General features: G+C 42.3%; 1 protein-coding gene across 1 annotated transcript; it reads right to left on the reverse strand.

Annotated features, from left to right (window-relative positions):
* Positions 1–50: 50 nt before the first annotated feature.
* LOC129377631 (epidermal growth factor receptor kinase substrate 8-like protein 1) lies at positions 51–21,283 on the reverse strand. Its single transcript, XM_055057717.1, is given in 20 exon segments — positions 51–277; positions 1,306–1,438; positions 1,554–1,719; positions 2,647–2,797; positions 4,777–4,902; positions 5,683–5,785; positions 5,857–5,909; positions 6,869–7,013; positions 7,649–7,797; positions 13,674–13,748; positions 13,828–13,916; positions 13,995–14,124; positions 14,856–14,908; positions 14,977–15,089; positions 18,017–18,096; positions 18,265–18,414; positions 19,922–20,080; positions 20,676–20,713; positions 21,180–21,201; positions 21,203–21,283. Coding segments are annotated over 20 exon segments (2,088 nt in total). The 5' UTR covers positions 21,269–21,283; the 3' UTR covers positions 51–190.
* Between the last annotated feature and the right edge of the window lie 406 nt (positions 21,284–21,689).

Here is a 21,689-nt window from a genome sequence, read left to right on the forward strand (position 1 = left end):
TTTTTGTTTAATTTGAATTTTCAGCTAGAGAAGTGAAACCAAGACAAGAAGGAGCTTAAATATTTATTTTGCACAGCAGAGAAAACGTCTTCATCCTCAGAACCCACTGGATGCCTTCAATGAGCAGAATAAGCGTCACTTTAACCGCCAGAGTCGGATCAGAACCAGCCGAGCGTCTTCACGTTGCAGCTCACAGCGTGCTGCTCTCCAGCTTCAGATCCACTTTCTGCTTCTGCTTCTCCATGACGGCCTCCAGCTCCGTGGCCCGCTTGGCGTCCTGCACACAAAGCAACCAAGTTAAAGGCAGTTTGGACCCGGTTAGCAGAACCGGCATGACAGAAAACCTCCAGAACTAAAGGTTTAGATTTTCTTTAAAAACAGATTTTTCTTTTTCAAAACCAAAAATCTGTAAACTTGAAAATGGCGAAAAAAGTTTGAATTTGGAAACTTTCTTGATCCAGACAAGCAATAAGGCGCCTTTTGTAAAATTAGTCAAAAATTAACAGCAAAGTATTTGGTTAATTAACCTGAGAAAAAACATTTTTTAAAATGTGACTTTTTCAAAATATAAATGAAGATTAAAACTAAATGTTCATCTTTAAAGTAAATATTTTAATTAGCTTGCTAAACATTTGGCTTGAAATAACTTAAATTGTGGTCTAACATACAGATTGCTAACTAAGCTTTCAGTTAGCTACACGTTAGTTTGGAGCTAAAGGTTTAGCTTGCTAACTATTTAGCTTCAAGCAAACTGGAACTTGGGAATTTCTGAATTTCAAAAGTTTTAATTTTTATTATTTTGCAAGAAGTCTGTTTTTCTTGAAAATGTTTGACTTTCCAAGGTTTTCTAGAAAATTTCTAAGATTAATCTCAAAACATAATAATTATTTTTTTTATTTAATTTTTTTTTTTTTTTGAAGGAAATTACGTATTAAGCATGTGGGACCATCTAGTGCTGCTCTTTCCAAGATTTTTCTAAAATGGTCATATTTACAAGAACGTTGGTTTCATAAGAACCGAGGTTTTTATTAAAGTCCGACATGTTTGATGCTTTAATGCAGGGGTCCCCAAAGTGGGTCCTGGAGGGCCGGCATGCTGCATGTTGGTGGGACCAACAACCTTTTCAGAATGTTCATGTTCTTCTAAAGCCGTCACTTGATCCAGGTGCGTTAAACCTGGTCGAGAATAAAACCTGCAGCATGCCGGCCCTCCAGGACCCACTTTGGGGACCCTTCCTATAATGTTTTCTGAACAGTAAACCTTGTTTAATGAAGGGTAGGTGAGTTAATGATGAAGTGGTTTTACCTCCAGCAGGGCTTTCTGTACGGTGAGCTGGCTGTAGACTCGGACTCCTTCATCTGGCAGCACGGCGCGCAGCTCCTCCTTATTCAGCGAGAAAAGCTGCGCTCCAGTCAGGACGCTGAGGCAGTGGACCGTCCTGAGACACACACACACACACACACACACACACACACACACACACACACACACACACACACAGGTGAGACCTGCAGGTTGCCTCCGCAGCCTGGGAACCAGGAGGCGTCACTCACGGGTCGCTGAAGCCCTTCCCCCGCAGCCACTCGGCCACCTCCTCCGGGGGAGAGTGGTAGTCCAGCGGGACGGAGGTTTCTGCAGCCCGCTGGATGACCAGCGGTTTGTTCAGGCTGGCCTTCCCATTGGTCAGCCTCTGGAGCAGCTCGTCATTCACCAGCATCACTTCATAATGACAATAATAATAATCAATAAACCAGCCGAGATGCATCACTTCATATCAAAAGACAAGAAATTGCAGAAAACATCGACGGAGAATAAAAAGGAAAAAGTTTTTATGACAAGTGGGAAATAATTTAACAAATGGAAAATTTAACTTTTAAATATTGAAAACATCACATTAAAATAGAAAATCTAAGATGGCGTGTTTGGGCCGTGGGAGATAAAAACACAGGAAATTTACACCAAGATATCTCAGGAATGTTTTAGAAAAAAACAAATTTCTGTTTGAAAAGTTTAAAATTTGCTAGAGAAAGTTTTAGAGAACTGTCAGAAATACTTGGAAGAACACAAAACGTGAAAATTTCTGAGTTCAAAAAGTCAAAAATGTTCTAGGAAAAATTTGGAGATTTCTGATTTCCAATGGGCAAAAATTTTCCTGAAAAAATTCAGGAATCTTTCCAGAAAAAAAAACTCAAAATGTTTTGAGTTTTTAAATTTTTCTCACTTGAAAATGTTTGTGATTAATGTCAGTTTATCACCTTTGGGGCAGAAATGTTCTGTTTTCCGTTGTAGATTTTATATGTCACAATAAACATAGTTTTGTTTGTATTTCTGGTTTCTGAGGAGAAATATGTAAAGACCTTTTGTTCACACTTTGAACATTAACATCATCGTTAATCAGAACAACCAGAACAACCAGAACAACCAGAACAATCAGAACAACCAGAACAACCAGAACAACCAGAACAACCAGAACAACCAGAACAACCAGAACAATCAGAACAACCAGAACAATCAGAACAATCAGAACAACCAGAACAATCAGAACAACCAGAACAATCAGAACAACCAGAACAACCAGAACAATCAGAACAGGGAAACTTGGTGAACATTTCAAAAGCAGAGCAGAAGCAATAAAGAGATTCTCACCTTTGTCCGTCTCGTCTGCCACCGGGCCGTGCGGGATGTGGCCCGCCGGGCCGCGGGGTCGCTGCGGGGAGTGGGACGGGGTGAGCATCAGGGTCGGCGGGCTCGGCGGGACCGGACTGGCCGACTGCATGAGCGAAACCGATGGAGGAAACTGCAACGAAGGGACGGAGAATAATGCTGCAGCTCCCTGTGTCTCTCTGTCTCTGAGTGTCTCACGCTGGGCGGCCTGCTCCCTGTTGGACTCTCTTTGTGTCTCTGTGTCTCTATGTGTCTCTGAGTGTCTCACGCTGGGCGGCCTGCTCCCTGTTGGACTCTCGATGTGTCTCTGTGTCTCTATGTGTCTCTGTGTGTCTCACGCTGGGCGGCCTGCTCCCTGTTGGACTCTCGATGTGTCTCTGTGTCTCTGTATGTCTCACGCTGGGCGGCCTGCTCCCTGTTGGACTCTCGATGTGTCTCTGTGTCTCTGTATGTCTCACGCTGGGCGGCCTGCTCCCTGTTGGACTCTCGATGTGTCTCTGTGTCTCTGTATGTCTCACGCTGGGCGGCCTGCTCCCTGTTGGACTCTCGATGTGTCTCTGTGTGTCTCACGCTGGGCGGCCTGCTCCCTGTTGGACTCTCGATGTGTCTCTGTATGTCTCACGCTGGGCGGCCTGCTCCCTGTTGGACTCTCGATGTGTCTCTGTGTGTCTCTGTATGTCTCACGCTGGGCGGCCTGCTCCCTGTTGGACTCTCGATGTGTCTCTGTGTGTCTCTGTGTCTCTGTGTGTCTCTGTGTGTCTCTGTGTCTCTATGTGTCTCTGTGTGTCTCACGCTGGGCGGCCTGCTCCCTGTTGGACTCTCGATGTGTCTCTGTGTCTCTGTATGTCTCACGCTGGGCGGCCTGCTCCCTGTTGGACTCTCGATGTGTCTCTGTGTCTCTATGTGTCTCTGTGTGTCTCACGCTGGGCGGCCTGCTCCCTGTTGGACTCTCGATGTGTCTCTGTGTCTCTATGTGTCTCTGTGTGTCTCACGCTGGGCGGCCTGCTCCCTGTTGGACTCTCGATGTGTCTCTGTCTCTATGTGTCTCTGTGTGTCTCACGCTGGGCGGCCTGCTCCCTGTTGGACTCTCGATGTGTCTGTGTCTCTATGTGTCTCTGTGTGTCTCACGCTGGGCGGCCTGCTCCCTGTTGGACTCTCGATGTGTCTCTGTGTGTCTCTGTGTCTCTATGTGTCTCTGTGTGTCTCTATGTGTCTCTGTGTCTCTGTGTGTCTCACGCTGGGCGGCCTGCTCCCTGTTGGACTCTCGATGTGTCTCTGTGTCTCTGTGTGTCTCACGCTGGGCGGCCTGCTCCTGTTGGACTCTCGATGTGTCTCTGTGTCTCTATGTGTCTCTGTGTGTCTCTATGTGTCTCTGTGTCTCTGTGTGTCTCACGCTGGGCGGCCTGCTCCCTGTTGGACTCTCGATGTGTCTCTGTGTCTCTGTATGTCTCACGCTGGGCGGCCTGCTCCCTGTTGGACTCTCGATGTGTCTCTATGTGTCTCTGTGTGTCTCACGCTGGGCGGCCTGCTCCCTGTTGGACTCTCGATGTGTCTCTGTATGTCTCACGCTGGGCGGCCTGCTCCCTGTTGGACTCTCGATGTGTCTCTGTATGTCTCACGCTGGGCGGCCTCCCTGTTGGACTCTTGATGTGTCTCTGTGTGTCTCTGTGTCTCTGTATGTCTCTGTGTGTCTCTGTGTCTCTATGTGTCTCTGTGTGTCTCACGCTGGGCGGCCTGCTCCCTGTTGGACTCTCGATGTGTCTCTGTATGTCTCACGCTGGGCGGCCTGCTCCCTGTTGGACTCTCGATGTGTCTCTGTGTCTCTATGTGTCTCTGTGTGTCTCTGTGTCTCTCTGTGTCTCACGCTGGGCGGCCTGCTCCCTGTTGGACTCTCGATGTGTCTCTGTGTCTCTATGTGTCTCTGTGTGTCTCACGCTGGGCGGCCTGCTCCCTGTTGGACTCTCGATGTGTCTCTGTGTCTCTATGTGTCTCTGTATGTCTCACGCTGGGCGGCCTGCTCCCTGTTGGACTCTCGATGTGTCTCTGTGTGTCTCTGTGTCTCTATGTGTCTCTGTGTGTCTCTGTGTCTCTATGTGTCTCTGTGTGTCTCACGCTGGGCGGCCTGCTCCCTGTTGGACTCTCGATGTGCTCCAGCGGCTCCAGGACGGTGAAAGGCACGAAGCCCGACTGGCCGAACCGATTCCGACATTTCCACCAGCGCTTGGACGACTCGAGCACCTGATCAGGAAAAAGCGGTAAAACACGTCATCAAAATGAGAAGTGGACAAAACGGAAACCGGAAATAAGTAAATATAAACATTGTGAACAGAAGTTAGCCAGCGACGATGATAGATGCTAATAAGCTAGCTGGTTAGCTAGCAGTTATTTGGCTATTGTTTAAAATGTAAAAACGTATTTATAGTTTTCAGAGATGATTTTTTAGATTAATTTCAGAAATATTCTACAATATGACAGATGGTAAAGTTTTATTGCAGAGTTTCAATCTGCTAGCTACAGAACTAGAACTAGGCCTCTAGCTAGCTCTGGCATATATAGATCTATTTATAGATCTATATTAGATGTATAATCACATTAATCAAGCAATTGTATTAAAAGTTTTACATGTTATGAAGTTATTAGGCCTCCACTCCATATTGAAACTTATGTTTATGAATAAAAACTGCTTATTTCATGATTTGAATGATCTATGGAGGCACGTTGGTGCCCAAATATTGTCATTTTTTTTTAACATATCACTTTCAGTCCCATAATCAAAATTGAGCAACTGATATTTATTTTTATCTGTTTGTGTTTTTTCCAAAGGAATCAGCAGTGAAATATTTATCGTGTTGGTAAATATCAGTTATTGAGTTAAAAGACATAGCTTTGAATTTTAAAAAAAGAATACAAGAAATTAATTAATCAGAAATTAATGAGAAATCTGTCAATCCAATCAGCCTCCTGCTAACAGGTTGATTATTAATCTTTGGGTTTATTTTCTGTGTTTCTGTTGTTGACCTCCACTGTCTCGCCGTGCTGCACTGACAGCTCGCTGCTGTTCCTGGCTATGAAGTCGTAGCTGCACTTGTAGAGCCGCTCGGCGTCGGCTGGCGGTCCGTCCCTGAAAGCAGCACAGGCAGCCATTAGGTTCCTCTGCAGCCACAGAGCCGCATGCTGCTGGACAGGACTTACTCTTTGATTCTGATCTCTGGAGGAGCTGGATGCTGCACCTGCTGCTGCAGCTGCTGCAGGTAAACAGGAAATGATGTCAAGAGTTAAAACCATTCATCTCAGTCTGTTTCAATGGGTTTGAAATTACGAAACGGAAAGTCAAAGTAGAATAAAACATTGTTTTCTTCATTTTTTTGTCACAAATGAAAACGTGACAAAGCATTTTCTGCATTCATATTTAGCACCTCGTTTATTTTGATTCCTTAAATAAAATCTGGTTCTACTTCAGACGCCACGTTGTTAGTAAATAAAGTCCAACTGACTCTTACAGCAACATTCTGACCTCCAGATTATTTCTGTAGCATGAAATCTCTAACAACAGGAGCTTTTAGTTCAATATTTATCTTTAAGATAACCTGAAGCCCAAGAACAACAGGAAGCTAAATGTTTAGCTGCAAATTAAATATTGAGTTCGCTAACTACTAAATGCTTAGTTAAAATAATAAAATACAGAAATCAGCACTAAATATTTAGTATGATACCTGAATATTTATTTTGGAGTTCAATATTTATCTTCCTAAATGCTATTTAACAACCTACTTAATTTGCTAACTAAATACTTAAAAAAAAGCAACTACATAGTTAGCTTGGTGCTAAATATTTAGCATATTAACTGCTATTTCACAAACTATTTTGTTTACTAACTAACTATTTAATTTGCAGTTAAATGTTTAACTTTATAACTGCTATTTCATAAACTCTTGTATTCAGTTTGGTAACTCAATATTTACTTTAAAAAATAACATATTTAGTTTTTAGCTTGAGAATAAATTATTTTGCCACAATCATTTTATTACTCAAAACAAGAATATTGTAGTTTATCGCAGTAACTTCTGGGACGATTAGTTGTCCAGAAGCGTTGGTTCTGGACAAACGGGCCCGATCCGTTCAGGCGGTTTGACATTTGACCCCTCAGACGTCTCCTGACGTCGGTGAACCCAGATGAACCGAGCCAGGCTCAGGTATTCAGTACCTCCTGTTTGACTCGGTGGGCCTCCTGTTTGTGCTGTGACTCGACGGGATCCTCCCAAACCTGCCCGTCCGCCCGCACCGCTTCCGGCTTCCAGCCGCTTAGGAACACCGGGTTGTACGGAGCGACAGGTCCTCTGAGCTGAGCGCTGGGAGGGAACACTGCGTTACTGACTGCTGTCGTCACCTGAGCTCAGGTGTGTTCAGAACCCAAACACACACACGGAGCCCAAACACACACACATGGTTTCAGGAACCATGAACAGAAACAGCTGGAAAGCAGCAAGTTAAAAAAAACAACAATGCAACAATTTTACAGAAATAATTTGTGTTATTTAACCTGTAACAAAACATAACATTATCATATTTTATTTATTCACTTATAAATGTCACAGTTTGAAACTAAATATTTCATTAGCAAACAAAATATTTAACTGGCTGAAATATTAATATTTATTTAGCTGCAAGTTAGATAAATATTTAGTTTACAAATACAATATTTAGCTTCGACAGTAAAATCATAAATATTAACTAACTCGTTAGCTCCAAGCGAAACATTTAGATCTACACTAAATATGAAGTTTCCAAATCAAATATGTTTCTAGCTATATTATTCAAGTTTTAGGTAGCAAACTAAATATGCAGCTAAATATTTAAATTGGAGCTAAATATTTAGCTTTCTACCAAATATTTAGTTTCTGTCTTAGAGTTTGAATGAGCTTGTGTCAAATAAAAGGCTGGACTGGATTCATTGATCTTCTGCAGCTGATTCGTTGCTACTGACCGATGGAGGGTCCAGTTGGGACCCAGAGCCGTCCAGAGTGCCGCCTCGTCCTGGTTCAGCGTCTCCTGCAGCAGCGACACGGCCGAGCTGGTCATGGCCGGGCTGGACACCGACGCTCCGAACGTCGGACCGCCCGTCGTTTTCACCATCTGAGGACAAGAAACAGCCAGCAAGAACCAATCAGGACGAGATAAACTATTAATTAAACATCAGCCAATCAGAGGCAAACTCTGGATGAAACAGGAAGTAGAAAAACTCAACAAGTCCAGATTATTTCTGCTGCGTAAAACTGGATCGGTTCAGGAACTGGACCGAAACTCGGCTGCCTCCTCTGGGAACTGTAAACAGTAAAGCTGCTGGTTTGCTGATTTTTCCCAGTATTTGGAGATGAAACATGTTTCCAGGTGTTTTTCCACGTGCAGCTGAAGCCAGCTGCTGTTTTTCTCTGGTTCCTTGAAGAACGATCTGAAGGACTTTCGAGTCCTCTGGACTTGATAAACTCTAAACATGAACAGAACATTTTCCTTTTATCACATTTAGCTGTTTTATGTCGCATGTCTTTTAGTCCAGCTTCTTGTTCAAATAAACATTTAAATAATATATTGTTTTAATAATATTGTATTAATTAAATATTCATTTAAACAATCCTCTTCAGTAATATTACAGTTTTGAGAATTGAGGAGAAATTTTCCTATATTTTCTGATTTGATCTTTCAGATTTGATTTTTAAAACATTTTGTGTTTCTTTGGAAACAAGAAAAATATGGAAAATTTTGGAAAAATTAAGGATGATGACAACAGATTTTCTTTCTTTTCTTCCCTCCTTTCTCCATAGGTGTTCTCTCCAATGTCTCCCTGTCTTCCTGTGTTTCCTGTCTTCATGTGTTTCCTGTCTTCATGTGTTTCCTGTCTTCCTGTGTTTCCTGTCTTCATGTGTTTCCTGTCTTCATGTGTTTCCTGTCTTCCTGTGTTTCCTGTCTTCATGTGTTTCCTGTCTTCGTGTGTTTCCTGTCTTCCTGTGTTTCCTGTCTTCATGTGTTTCTGTCTTCATGTGTTTCCTGTCTTCATGTGTTTCCTGTCTTCCTGTGTTTCCTGTCTTCATGTGTTTCCTGTCTTCCTGTGTTTCCTGTCTTCATGTTTCCTGTCTTCCTGTGTTTCCTGTCTTCATGTGTTTCCTGTGTCTTCCTGTGTTTCCTGTCTTCATGTGTTTCCTGTCTTCATGTGTTTTCCTGTCTTTGTGTTTCCTGTCTTCATGTGTTTCCTGTCTTCCTGTGTTTCCTGTCTTCCTGTGTTTCCTGTCTTTCATGTGTTTCCTGTCTTCTTGTGTTTCCTGTCTTCATGTGTTTTCCTGTCTTCCTGTGTTTCCTGTCTTCATGTGTTTCCTGTCTTCCTGTGTTTTCCTGTCTTCCTGTGTTTCCTGTCTTCATGTGTTTTCCTGTCTTCATGTGTTTCCTGTCTTCATGTGTTTTCCTGTCTTCATGTGTTTCCTGTCTTCGTGTGTTTCCTGTCTTGTGTTTCCTGTCTTCGTGTGTTTCCTGTCTTCATGTGTTTTCCTGTCTTCATGTGTTTTTCTTCATGTGTTTCCTGTCTTCATGGGTTTCCTGTCTTCATGTGTTTCCTGTCTTCATGTGTTTCCTGTCTCTGTGTTTCCTGTCTGTGTTCGTCTTCATGTGTTTCCTGTCTTCCTGTGTTTCCTGTCTTCCTGTGTTTCCTGTCTTCATGTGTTTCCTGTCTTCCTGTGTTTCCTGTCTTCCTGTGTTTCCTGTCTTCATGTGTTTCCTGTCTTCCTGTGTCCTGTGTTTTCCTGTGTTTCCTGTCTTCCTGTGTTTCCTGTCTTCATGTGTTTCCTGTGTTTTCCTGTGTTTCCTGTCTTCATGTGTTTCCTGTCTTCATGTGTTTCCTGTGTTTCCTGTGTTTCCTGTCTTCATGTGTTTCCTGTCTTCATGTGTTTCCTGTCTTCCTGTGTTTCCTGTCTTCATGTTTTTTCCTGTCTTCATGTGTTTCCTGTCTTCATGTGTTTCCTGTCTTCCTGTGTTTCCTGTCTTCATGTGTTTTCCTGTCTTCATGTGTTTCCTGTCTTCCTGTGTTTCCTGTCTTCATGTGTTTCCTGTCTTCCTGTTTCCTGTCTTCATGTGTTTCCTGTCTTCCTGTGTTTCCTGTCTTCATGTGTTTCCTGTCTTCCTGTGTTTCCTGTCTTCATGTGTTTCCTGTCTTCCTGTTTCCTGTCTTCATGTGTTTCCTGTCTTCATGTGTTTCCTGTCTTCCTGTGTTTCCTGTCTTCATGTGTTTTCCTGTCTTCATGTGTTTCCTGTCTTCCTGTGTTTCCTGTCTTCATGTGTTTCCTGTCTTCCTGTGTTTCCTGTCTTCATGTGTTTCCTGTCTTCCTGTGTTTCCTGTCTTCATGTGTTTCCTGTCTTCCTGTGTTTCCTGTCTTCATGTGTTTCCTGTCTTCATGTGTTTCCTGTCTTCATGTGTTTCCTGTCTTCCTGTGTTTCCTGTCTTCCTGTGTTTCCTGTCTTCATGTGTTTCCTGTCTTCCTGTGTTTCCTGTCTTCCTGTGTTTCCTGTCCTGTGTTTCCTGTCTTCATGTGTTTCCTGTCTTCATGTGTTTCCTGTCTTCCTGTGTTTCCTGTCTTCATGTGTTTCCTGTCTTCATGTGTTTCCTGTCTTCATGTGTTTCCTGTCTTCCTGTGTTTCCTGTCTTCATGTGTTTCCTGTCTTCATGTGTTTCCTGTCTTCATGTGTTTCCTGTCTTCATGTGTTTCCTGTCTTCCTGTGTTTCCTGTCTTCCTGTGTTTCCTGTCTTCCTGTGTTTCCTGTCTTCATGTGTTTCCTGTCTTCATGTGTTTCCTGTCTTCCTGTGTTTCCTGTCTTCATGTGTTTCCTGTCTTCATGTGTTTCCTGTCTTCCTGTGTTTCCTGTCTTCCTGTGTTTCCTGTCTTCATGTGTTTCCTGTCTTCCTGTGTTTCCTGTCTTCATGTGTTTCCTGTGTTTTCCTGTGTTTCCTGTCTTCCTGTGTTTCCTGTCTTCATGTGTTTCCTGTCTTCCTGTGTTTCCTGTCTTCATGTGTTTCCTGTCTTCATGTGTTTCCTGTCTTCCTGTGTTTCCTGTCTTCATGTGTTTTCCTGTCTTCATGTGTTTCCTGTCTTCCTGTGTTTCCTGTCTTCATGTGTTTCCTGTCTTCCTGTGTTTCCTGTCTTCATGTGTTTCCTGTCTTCCTGTGTTTCCTGTCTTCATGTGTTTCCTGTCTTCCTGTGTTTCCTGTCTTCATGTGTTTCCTGTCTTCCTGTGTTTCCTGTCTTCCTGTGTTTCCTGTCTTCCTGTGTTTCCTGTCTTCATGTGTTTCCTGTCTTCGTGTGTTTCCTGTCTTCGTGTGTTTCCTGTCTTCGTGTGTTTCCTGTCTTCGTGTGTTTCCTGTCTTCCTGTGTTTCCTGTCTTCCTGTGTTTCCTGTCTTCATGTGTTTCCTGTCTTCCTGTGTTTCCTGTCTTCGTGTGTTTCCTGTCTTCATGTGTTTCCTGTCTTCATGTGTTTCCTGTCTTCATGTGTTCCTGTCTTCATGTGTTTCCTGTCTTCATGTGTTTCCTGTCTTCCTTCGTGTGTTTCCTGTCTTCCTGTGTTTCCTGTCTTCATGTGTTTCCTGTCTTCCTGTGTTTCCTGTCTTCATGTGTTTCCTGTGTTTTCCTGTGTTTCCTGTCTTCCTGTGTTTCCTGTCTTCATGTGTTTTCCTGTCTTCATGTGTTTCCTGTCTTCCTGTGTTTCCTGTCTTCATGTGTTTTCCTGTCTTCATGTGTTTCCTGTCTTCCTGTGTTTCCTGTCTTCATGTGTTTCCTGTCTTCCTGTGTTTCCTGTCTTCATGTGTTTCCTGTCTTCCTGTGTTTCCTGTCTTCATGTGTTTCCTGTCTTCCTGTGTTTTCCTGTCTTCATGTGTTTTCCTGTCTTCCTGTGTTTCCTGTCTTCATGTGTTTCCTGTCTTCCTGTGTTTCCTGTCTTCATGTGTTTCCTGTCTTCGTGTGTTTCCTGTCTTCATGTGTTTCCTGTCTTCCTGTGTTTTCCTGTCTTCATGTGTTTCCTGTCTTCCTGTGTTTCCTGTCTTCATGTGTTTCCTGTCTTCATGTGTTTCCTGTCTTCCTGTGTTTCCTGTCTTCATGTGTTTCCTGTCTTCATGTGTTTCCTGTCTTCCTGTGTTTCCTGTCTTCATGTGTTTCCTGTCTTCATGTGTTTCCTGTCTTCATGTGTTTCCTGTCTTCCTGTGTTTCCTGTCTTCCTGTGTTTCCTGTCTTCATGTGTTTCCTGTCTTCATGTGTTTCCTGTCTTCATGTGTTTCCTGTCTTCCTGTGTTTCCTGTCTTCATGTGTTTCCTGTCTTCCTGTGTTTCCTGTCTTCCTGTGTTTCCTGTCTTCGTGTGTTTCCTGTCTTCTTGTGTTTCCTGTCTTCGTGTGTTTCCTGTCTTCGTGTGTTTCCTGTCTTCGTGTGTTTCCTGTCTTCGTGTGTTTCCTGTCTTCCTGTGTTTCCTGTCTTCGTGTGTTTCCTGTCTTCCTGTGTTTCCTGTCTTCATGTGTTTCCTGTCTTCCTGTGTTTCCTGTCTTCATGTGTTTCCTGTTCATGTGTTTCCTGTCTTCCTGTGTTTTCCTGTCTTCATGTGTTTTCTGTCTTCATGTGTTTCCTGTCTTCATGTGTTTCCTGTCTTCCTGTGTTTCCTGTCTTCATGTGTTTCCTGTCTTCCTGTGTTTCCTGTCTTCATGTGTTTCCTGTTCCTGTGTTTCCTGTCTTCATGTGTTTCCTGTCTTCATGTGTTTCCTGTCTTCCTGTGTTTCCTGTCTTCATGTGTTTCCTGTCTTCATGTGTTTCCTGTCTTCATGTGTTTCCTGTCTTCCTGTGTTTCCTGTCTTCCTGTGTTTCCTGTCTTCATGTGTTTCCTGTCTTCATGTGTTTCCTGTCTTCATGTGTTTCCTGTCTTCCTGTGTTTCCTGTCTTCATGTGTTTCCTGTCTTCCTGTGTTTCCTGTCTTCATGTGTTTCCTGTCTTCGTGTGTTTCCTGTCTTCGTGTGTTTCCTGTCTTCGTGTGTTTCCTGTCGTGTGTTTCCTGTTCCTGTGTTTCCTGTCTTCGTGTGTTTCCTGTCTTCCTGTGTTTCCTGTCTTCATGTGTTTCCTGTCTTCCTGTGTTTCCTGTCTTCATGTGTTTCCTGTCTTCGTGTGTTTCCTGTCTTCGTGTGTTTCCTGTCTTCGTGTGTTTCCTGTCTTCCTGTGTTTCCTGTCTTCATGTGTTTCCTGTCTTCGTGTGTTTCCTGTCTTCCTGTGTTTCCTGTCTTCCTGTGTTTCCTGTCTTCATGTGTTTCCTGTCTTCCTGTGTTTCCTGTCTTCATGTGTTTCCTATCTTCATGTGTTTCCTGTCTTCCTGTGTTTCCTGTCTTCGTGTGTTTCCTGTCTTCATGTGTTTCCTGTCTTCCTGTGTTTCCTGTCTTCATGTGTTTCCTGTCTTCGTGTGTTTCCTGTCTTCGTGTGTTTCCTGTCTTCGTGTGTTTCCTGTCTTCGTGTGTTTCCTGTCTTCCTGTGTTTCCTGTCTTCGTGTGTTTCCTGTCTTCCTGTGTTTCCTGTCTTCATGTGTTTCCTGTCTTCCTGTGTTTCCTGTCTTCCTGTGTTTCCTGTCTTCCTGTGTTTTCCTGTCTTCCTGTGTTTCCTGTCTTCATGTGTTTCCTGTCTTCATGTGTTTCCTGTCTTCATGTGTTTCCTGTCTTCATGTGTTTCCTGTCTTCATGTGTTTCCTGTCTTCCTGTGTTTCCTGTCTTCCTGTGTTTCCTGTCTTCCTGTGTTTCCTGTCTTCGTGTGTTTCCTGTCTTCCTGTGTTTCCTGTCTTCCTGTGTTTTCCTGTCTTCCTGTGTTTCCTGTCTTCATGTGTTTCCTGTCTTCATGTGTTTTCCTGTCTTCATGTGTTTCCTGTCTTCATGTGTTTCCTGTCTTCCTGTGTTTCCTGTCTTCATGTGTTTCCTGTCTTCATGTGTTTCCTGTCTTCGTGTTCCAGACCTACCATATCCAGAGGTTTGAAGACGTGGTGCACCAGCTCCTCGGACGACGGACTGGCGATGGTGGATTTCAGCCGAGCCTGGAGGGAAAACCACAGCTAGTTGTTACATCTGGAGGCTCGGCAGCCGATGAACGGTGAGTCCAGTAGAAACACGAACCAGCAGGCAGAAACTGTATTTAAACTTCTGGAAGATGTCGATGAACTCGTCCTCAGACGGCGGCCGGGCTTTTTCCGTCAGCAGATCATCTGGAAGCCAGTGAACAAGCCAGTTATTCCCACTCTGAGGGGAAGCTTTTACTTTGAAAAGCATCAGACGGCGTTTACCTTCAGCGGTCTGCTTCTTGCTTTTCTTCTTCTTCTTCTTCCTCTGGGTCAGGAGGTTTGAGGCTTCGGCCGTCTGCTGCAGCTTCCCCATGAAGGACTCGATGTCGTCGAAGCAGTGGTTCAGGATGGTCTGAGGTACGGGAGGCACAACTGCATTTACTCTGTTTGGGAACAAACACTGCACTGCAAAAACACAAAGTCTCACCAAGTATAGTTGGTCTAGTTTACTGCAAATAAGACCAAACAAACTTACAGAACGGCTTGTTTTAGGTAAATAAGTCCTTAATATTTATGACAAACTAAAAGTCCCAAAAGAAGATTATTTCTCTCATTGGAAAGCTAAGCTAAAAATTTAGTTTGGATCTAAATATTCTTTCTTGCTAAAATATTTTGTTTTGAGTTCAATGTTTTGTTTGCAAACTAACTTTTAGCTCCCAAACTAAACATTTAGGTTACTAGCTAAATATTCACCATGTAAGCTAAATATTTAGTTCTGAACTGTGACATTTACACAGACTTTATAACACACGTTTTTCTTCATCTTTGACTGTTGGTGCAATTCATTTACAAATCTTTTGTATTTTACGTCAGTAATTCCTGAATATTGATAAAAAAGGTTTTGGCTCCACTGGCAGATTTATTAGACTTATAATATGGAAAAAATGTTTCGTTATACGTGGAACTAAAAGTTTTTAAAATATTGAGGAATTATTGACTTTAAACAAGCTCCTCTATCTTGTTGAAAAGTTACAATAAGTTATTTTTGTGTAATTATAAGTATGAAACCATATTTTGCTTGATAAACTAGTGAATCCTTGGTTTTGTGTTTTTGCAGTGTAGAGGTGAGGAAATGAAACGTACCACTTCTCTCTCGGCTCGCAGGAAGGAGATGTCCAGCCCGTTTGGTCCGTTTGCTGTGGAATCGGTTCAGTTATGATCCTTTTAATCGGGTTTAGATCCACTGCCGGCGTTTAGTTCTTACCTTTCAGTCCGGGGTAGGGCGGCGGGTTGACCGGCGGCGCGCTGGGCGCGTACGGGAACGGCGGGTTCGGGATGTCGAACGACTCGTACATCTTCCCTTTGCTCACAGGAATCCTGCCAGACGAGAGGCGACGTTTTAATCCTCGGCTTCAGGAGCCGTTTGTGGGCGGCTGCCCAGGGCAGCCTGTGCTGTGGGGCGGCCCGTTCTCCAGAATTTAATTTGGAAACTAAACATTTATCTTCCTAACTATGTAGTTTAGAACTAAATATTTAGTTTGCTAACAAAATATTTTGTTTGTTCCTTAGTAATATAATATTTAGTTTATATTCTAAATATTAGGTTGCTAACTGAATATTAATTTAGAGCTAACCCTTTAGCTTGCTAACAAAATATTCAGGTTTGCAAAATAAATATTTTGTTTCCAAATTAAATGTTTATTTTGTAAAACTAAATAGCTTGCTAACACAATGTTTAATTTGTAAACTAAACATTTATCTCACTAACTAAATATTAATTAGTGAGATAACTATCACTATAAGTGAGATGTTAGTCAATTTATTAAATGTATTTTTTACATTTTTACAGATATTCATGTTTGTTCATTTATATGTTTACAGTTACTTTCATATTGTTTCAAATAAAATAATGCATCCAATAAAATCTATGAAGGTTCATGATGATGTAAACGATGCGTCGGCCCCGGGCACCAACCGGAAGGACCGGCCCTGCTGGGCTCCATCCAGGGGTTAAAGGTCAAAGCTGCTGTTTGTTGTGTCAACGCCTTTCGGCAAGGGCTGAAGAGTCAAACATGAAGTCAAAAACATGCAACACAAATTACCATTTACGGTCGGGGCTGAAAATGGCCCCCAACCCCAAAGTGCGGGTCGGGGGCCATTTACGGCCCTCAGAATGATTCCTGGCGGCCCTTCATCACAGTTCAAGCAGCTGATGCTGATTTGAAACAATGTTGTGGTGAAATTTTCACTGATATCAAGTAAAGTAAAGTCATCATCCAGGTTTTCTGATTTATTTCAATGGTAAAAAGAAAAACACTGACCTCAGCGTTTTAGTTTAAGAAACTCATCAAATGAAGCCAGACTGAGCCATATTCTGTTACTGTTTTCAGGAGAAAATAAAAAACGTAGGACATGATTTATTTCTTTTTTGTTGTCTTTAAAAACCTGAAGGAAACTTTTTTGTTTTAAATTTAAGATCTACACATTTACAGAAATCCACATAATCTGTATTTAATGTTTAGTTTATTGTTTAACTCGCTGGTCAAAATAAAAAAGTTAAAAGTTGACCTTTTTGGCCTAAAAAGTTTGAGCTCCCTGATTTAAATGCAAACCATTTAACCTTGAAAGCAGAAGTACTGCTAAAAGATCAATAAAATAAAATAAAAAACGAAGCTTGAAATGAACTTTTAGACATTTAAATCTCACATTTTAAAAATCCTACTAATAATTCCCTGTTTTTCTGGATGAATTTGGTGGAAATGTGGGTTTCTGTTGTCTTACCGTGTCGGTTTTGCCCTTGGAACGTTGGTGAAAAAGAAAGCGGTGAGAGCAGGTGATCTGAACTGTTTGCAATGTCTCAGAGCCTCGCTCTCCCTGTCACACCTTCTGAAGTTATGCAGAACCGGTAAAACGGGTCCGTTTCTGTCTCAGCTGTTTACACTGTCCTGCTGCGTTTCTGCTGGCCGTTTCAGCCCAAAAGCAGACAGAACATCAGAACCGACCCGCATCCATCGCTGCCTCACTCTGACAAACAGCTGAACCTCAGCCTGGTCTGAGTCTGCTCCGTTACAAATACACTGAAACGAATCCAGACGCAAAATCTGTTTGCTGAAAAGTTGCTCAACTACTGAGAAGCTCATCAAATGATCGATATTGAATATTTAAAATGCATCATCAGACAAACTAAAATATAAAGTTAAGTGGAAATGTTGCTATGTTCAGGATGAAAATGACAATAATTCATATAAATAACAAACTGCAGGTGTGTCTGAGTCTGGTGAGTTTCTTTCTCATTCAGTGGGAAGAAAAATCCAGACATTTAACTCAAGAAAGAATAGAAAGTAGAGCGTAATAAAAATGCTCCGAAAAGTACATTTTGTTCCAAAAAACTAAATGTAACTAGTTATTACTCATCTTATTATTTGAGCTTGTTTTCGGTAATATTGATTTAAAATGTGGCTGAATATTTAATTTTAAATGAGACATTTTCACATATTATAATTGAAATAAACTGCCAGTGGGACTAATTGTTTTTTAGAAATAAATATAGTAAGGAATTATTGACTTATAAAAAACTGAAAAGTTGCTTTTAATTTATTTTTAACCAAAAATTAAAACAAATTGAAAGAAATTTATTTGGAAACTTTTTTATTTTGACTGATTTTGTATTTTTGTTTTATTCTTATTGTTTTATTATTGTTCTATATTTTATTTTGCTAAGTGATTATGTTATTTATATGAATTAGTTAGATTTGGTCTTTAAAATACCAACATTTCCACATAAGTTGATTTTTAATTTGTCTAATTTAAAAATAATGATGTAATTATTAAGCATAACATGATTGATGTTTTTATCATTTTATCAGAACTTGTATCAGAAAGTATTTGATACCAAATACAATTTTATTTTTTATCAACACCATTTGTGGTGTTGATGTTTATGCTACACTGAAAAAACAAACAGTTGATCCAACTTAAAACACTGATTTAATTTGTTACCAGTAATAATCAAATTAACTGTTAAATTGTCATGTTAAAGAAATAGAAATAAATTAAGTTTGACAAACTTATTTTTATGACACGTAACAAATTAACTTGTATTTTTAGCTCCACTCTCTTTTTTCAGTGTATAAACTAGATCAAATACTTGGTAAATGTTTGTATTTTTGCAGTTTTGCATTAATTTGAGAGTTTGTCTCCATGTTGACAGTAGAGGTGAAATTAAAACCTAGATTACATCTTCAGGAGTTTTTATGACATCCGATTAGATTTTTTCCAGGATTTTCCCTCCATATATTTCGTACCTTTCAGCGTCGGGAGCCATCTTGCTGCTGCTGGACACTTCGGAAACTGCAACTTTAATGTCTTCACAGATCAGCTCTGCCTGTGGGGACGACCAGCGTCAGCGAGGGAAGCCGAGCCGAGCCGAGCCGGGCCGAGCCGAGCCGGGCCGGGCCGGGCCGAGCCGAGCCGAGCCGGGCCGAGCCGAGCCGGGCCGAGTCGAGCCGAGCCGGGCCGGGCCGGGCCGAGCCGAGCCGAGCCGAGCTCCTACCTGCATCGGTTCGCAGTTGAAGAAGTGAATGTCGGGCTTCTTCTGGTCGGAGCGCTGGCAGATCAGCAGCAGCAGCGAGGGGAAGTGCTTCTCCGTGTCGATGGTGTCGCAGCGGTAGATATCTCGGAACGAGTAACGCTCCAGTTCGTCCTGCATGGAAACTCTTCAGTTTGAGTCCAGAAACTTCTGCATATGCAAGGCCTCCACACCACCAGGGGGCTCCCAAGAGCAACGACATACCATTGAATAAAGCAAACTAAATGCTATTAGTCAGGGGAAAACTATATATTTTTATATTTGATACACAAATAATAGATTCATCTCTTGCTGCTGTTTCCATTGGCCATAAAATTGAGCAAATTAAAATCACAAAAATAAACAGCTGTTGGTGAAATAGCCATGTTAACTTATTTACTGTAAATTTAATGTTAGTCTGTTATACATAGAGTAACAGGAATGATAAAGCATCAGTTGTTGACATCTTGCTATGGGACCCCAATGAAAATCATTTTGGGCCCCAGAAAGGCTTTGGCCGGCCCTGCTTGGAAAATTAGGAATCATTTTGAATGAAGCATTTCCAGCCATTTGGCTGATGAGTTCATGTAAAGTTGAAGAACTAGTATTAGTCCTTCTGCTTCCTCATTTTTTTCAAACTATAAAACTTTCTGTGAAACTAGCCCAGAGCATGACACCACCAACACTTTGCACAGTTAGTGAAGGGATTTAGGCCTGAAACATTCAAGCCTGAGTCAGATGGCGGAAACTGGGATGTAACTGGATGTTCCAGCAGGACGATGGTCCCTAACACATCTAAACTGGTTGAATGACAATAATAGAATTGCTAAAAGTCGGCTTTTCGCCACAACATTTAAACAAACTGATTAAAGATTCGGCTAAAGTCAGACAAGAACCAGCCGAGTTTACTAACTTTGACGAGGACTCTGGTTTTCCCTGAGCAGCAGAAAGAGCAGCTCTCACCTGCCAGAGAGGCTGCTGGAGTTTTAACCCCACATTTCATTCAGTTCAGCTTAAAACTTCATTTCTGTGGCGTTTGACATTTAAATGTCAGCTGCTGAATTTATGTCTGACACAGACCCAACTGATGATCTTGTTCCTCACATATGGAACACCAAAAGGGCCAAAAAAATTAGAAAACTTTCATGTGTCTTTAACACTGTTAAACCCCCTGGGTGGACCTAGCCCCGCTTTCGAGGCGTAGCTCCTCCCCCACTCAGCTCCTCCAGACTAGTCAGCAGTAGTTAGCAAACAGCTGCTGAGCTCATTATAGCAGCTGCTGCTCAGAGTGACTCCTGTAACCCTTAAAGGGTTAATAGTAGAGCCATGTTGGGAATGACTTCCTGGAGGTGTGGCTTCAGAAAGAGGAGGAGTTTTTAAAGAGACACAGGCCCAATTTCAAGGCATTAAATCAGGATGTTAAATTTCTTTAGAGTCATATTTGATATTTATGGTATTTTTATATAAACGGAAGGAAACTTACAAACAGAATTGTGCTATAAAATGTCTCCACGTGCCTGGAAAACACGACACTGCTCCTTTAGCGGAAACATCATCATCATTCTAAAACTGTTTTTTTGACGTCAGCAGAATATCGACAAAGATCTGCGCAGGTTTAAACGGAGACGCGGCTCCTGCTCACCTGGCTGCTGGCGTCTCGGAAACGGAGCGAGTTGCTGCCGATGTCCAGCAGCATCTTCTGGCTCCACAGTTTGTTGTTGTCGGCCAGGAAGGAGAGGCGGGCCTGCGCCTCCTCCACGCCCTGGACGTTCCCGTCCTGCAGCGAGAACGTCAACAGGTGCTGCAACAGTAAACAGAAAGTCAGGAAGTTTGTTTCACATCAATTCTTCCACCAGAGTTTGGTTACATTTACTCAGTTACATTAACTTGAGGAACTGTTTTTTGGAAAAAAATTCCTTTTAGAAATATTTTTACCTCATTGTACTTTTTACTTTTACTTGAGTAATTTTATTCTGCTCCTGCGTCAGTAAAATTTCTGGATTATGAATAAAAAACAAACGTTTGAACCATCAGACTCACACAAAGACCTGCGGTTTCTGTTACAGTTTCATGAGTTTTATTTTGAAAGGAACTGATTTGGAATTTTTTTTTTGCCTAATTTTGTTGTTTTTTGTTACTTATATGAATCATTGTCCTTTTCATCCTTAAAATACCAAAATTAACTTAACTTTATATTTTGGTCTGTTGGATGACGTAATTTTCAAACATTAAATGATCATTTGATCAGATAGTTTTTTACCAAATACTGATTTTCTGTTGGTTATTTCCTCGGCTGCTTTCTACTTTTACTTGAAGCAGATCTACTCTCACTGAGTTGGTTTTTGTGCCCATGGTTTTCTGTATGGAAGATCTCTCTCTACGCTGATGATACTCACGTTTACCAGATGTTTCACGACTCGCGTCATCTTTTTGCCTGGAGGAAACAGAAAATGGATCTCAGACCTTTGAACAGATTTGGAAGCTTTATCTGAACCCGACGTGAATCTGAACAGCCGGCTTCATTCAAATGAACTCCGATTGTTTTCCGCCTTCCAGCCGAGGCGTCTGGGCTGTGAGCCGCCAAACCAGTCCGGCCAGCGCAGCCTCACCCGAATCTCACCTGAACCTGCTGCGGTTCGCTCACACAGAGCAAACACTCTGATCCTCTAACACTTTCTGACTCCATCAGGAGAATCAAACTGGGCTCAGAGCTCAGAGATACTCTGGAAAAGTCACTAAATCCGGTTCAGTCAGTCAGTAAAGTTTGAGCTTCCAGGTCAGAAAGATAAGAATCAACCAAAGTTTGGCACTTTTTCCTTTATAATCTGTTCTTGTTAAATCGGTAATAATTAGACTGTCAGGTTTCTCTGAACACCTGAAGGAGTGATGACTGAACTCACCTGCAGCGGCTGCGTTTCCTGCGGCTGACGGGTTTCCTGTGAGCCGCAGTCCTCCGGTGCATCCGCGTCAACGCGAAGGTGTGTCCCATCCGCTCAAACAGCCTAATCCTGATCCTAACCTGATCCAAACCCTGATCTTAACCTGATCCTAACCTGATGCTAACCTGATCTTAACCTGATCCTAACCTGATGCTAACCTGATCCTAACCTCATCCAAACCTGATCCAAACCCTTATCCTAACCTGATCCAAACCTGATCCAAACCCTGATCCAAACCCTGATCCAAACCCTGATCCAAACCCTGATCTTAACCTGATCCTAACCTGATCCTAACCTGATCCTAACCTGATCCTAACCTGATCCTATCCTTGATCCTAACCTGATCCTAACCTGATCCTAACCTGATCCAAACCTGATCCAAACCTGATCCAAACCCTGATCCAAACCCGAACCCTGGAAGAAGAAAATATTTACTTTGTGTCGCTCAGCAGAGCCTGGAGCTCCATCCTA

The sequence above is a fragment of the Poeciliopsis prolifica genome, unplaced genomic scaffold, assembly GCF_027474105.1.
Source record: "Poeciliopsis prolifica strain line A6 unplaced genomic scaffold, Auburn_PproV2 SCAFFOLD049, whole genome shotgun sequence".
Lineage (NCBI taxonomy): Eukaryota > Metazoa > Chordata > Actinopteri > Cyprinodontiformes > Poeciliidae > Poeciliopsis > Poeciliopsis prolifica.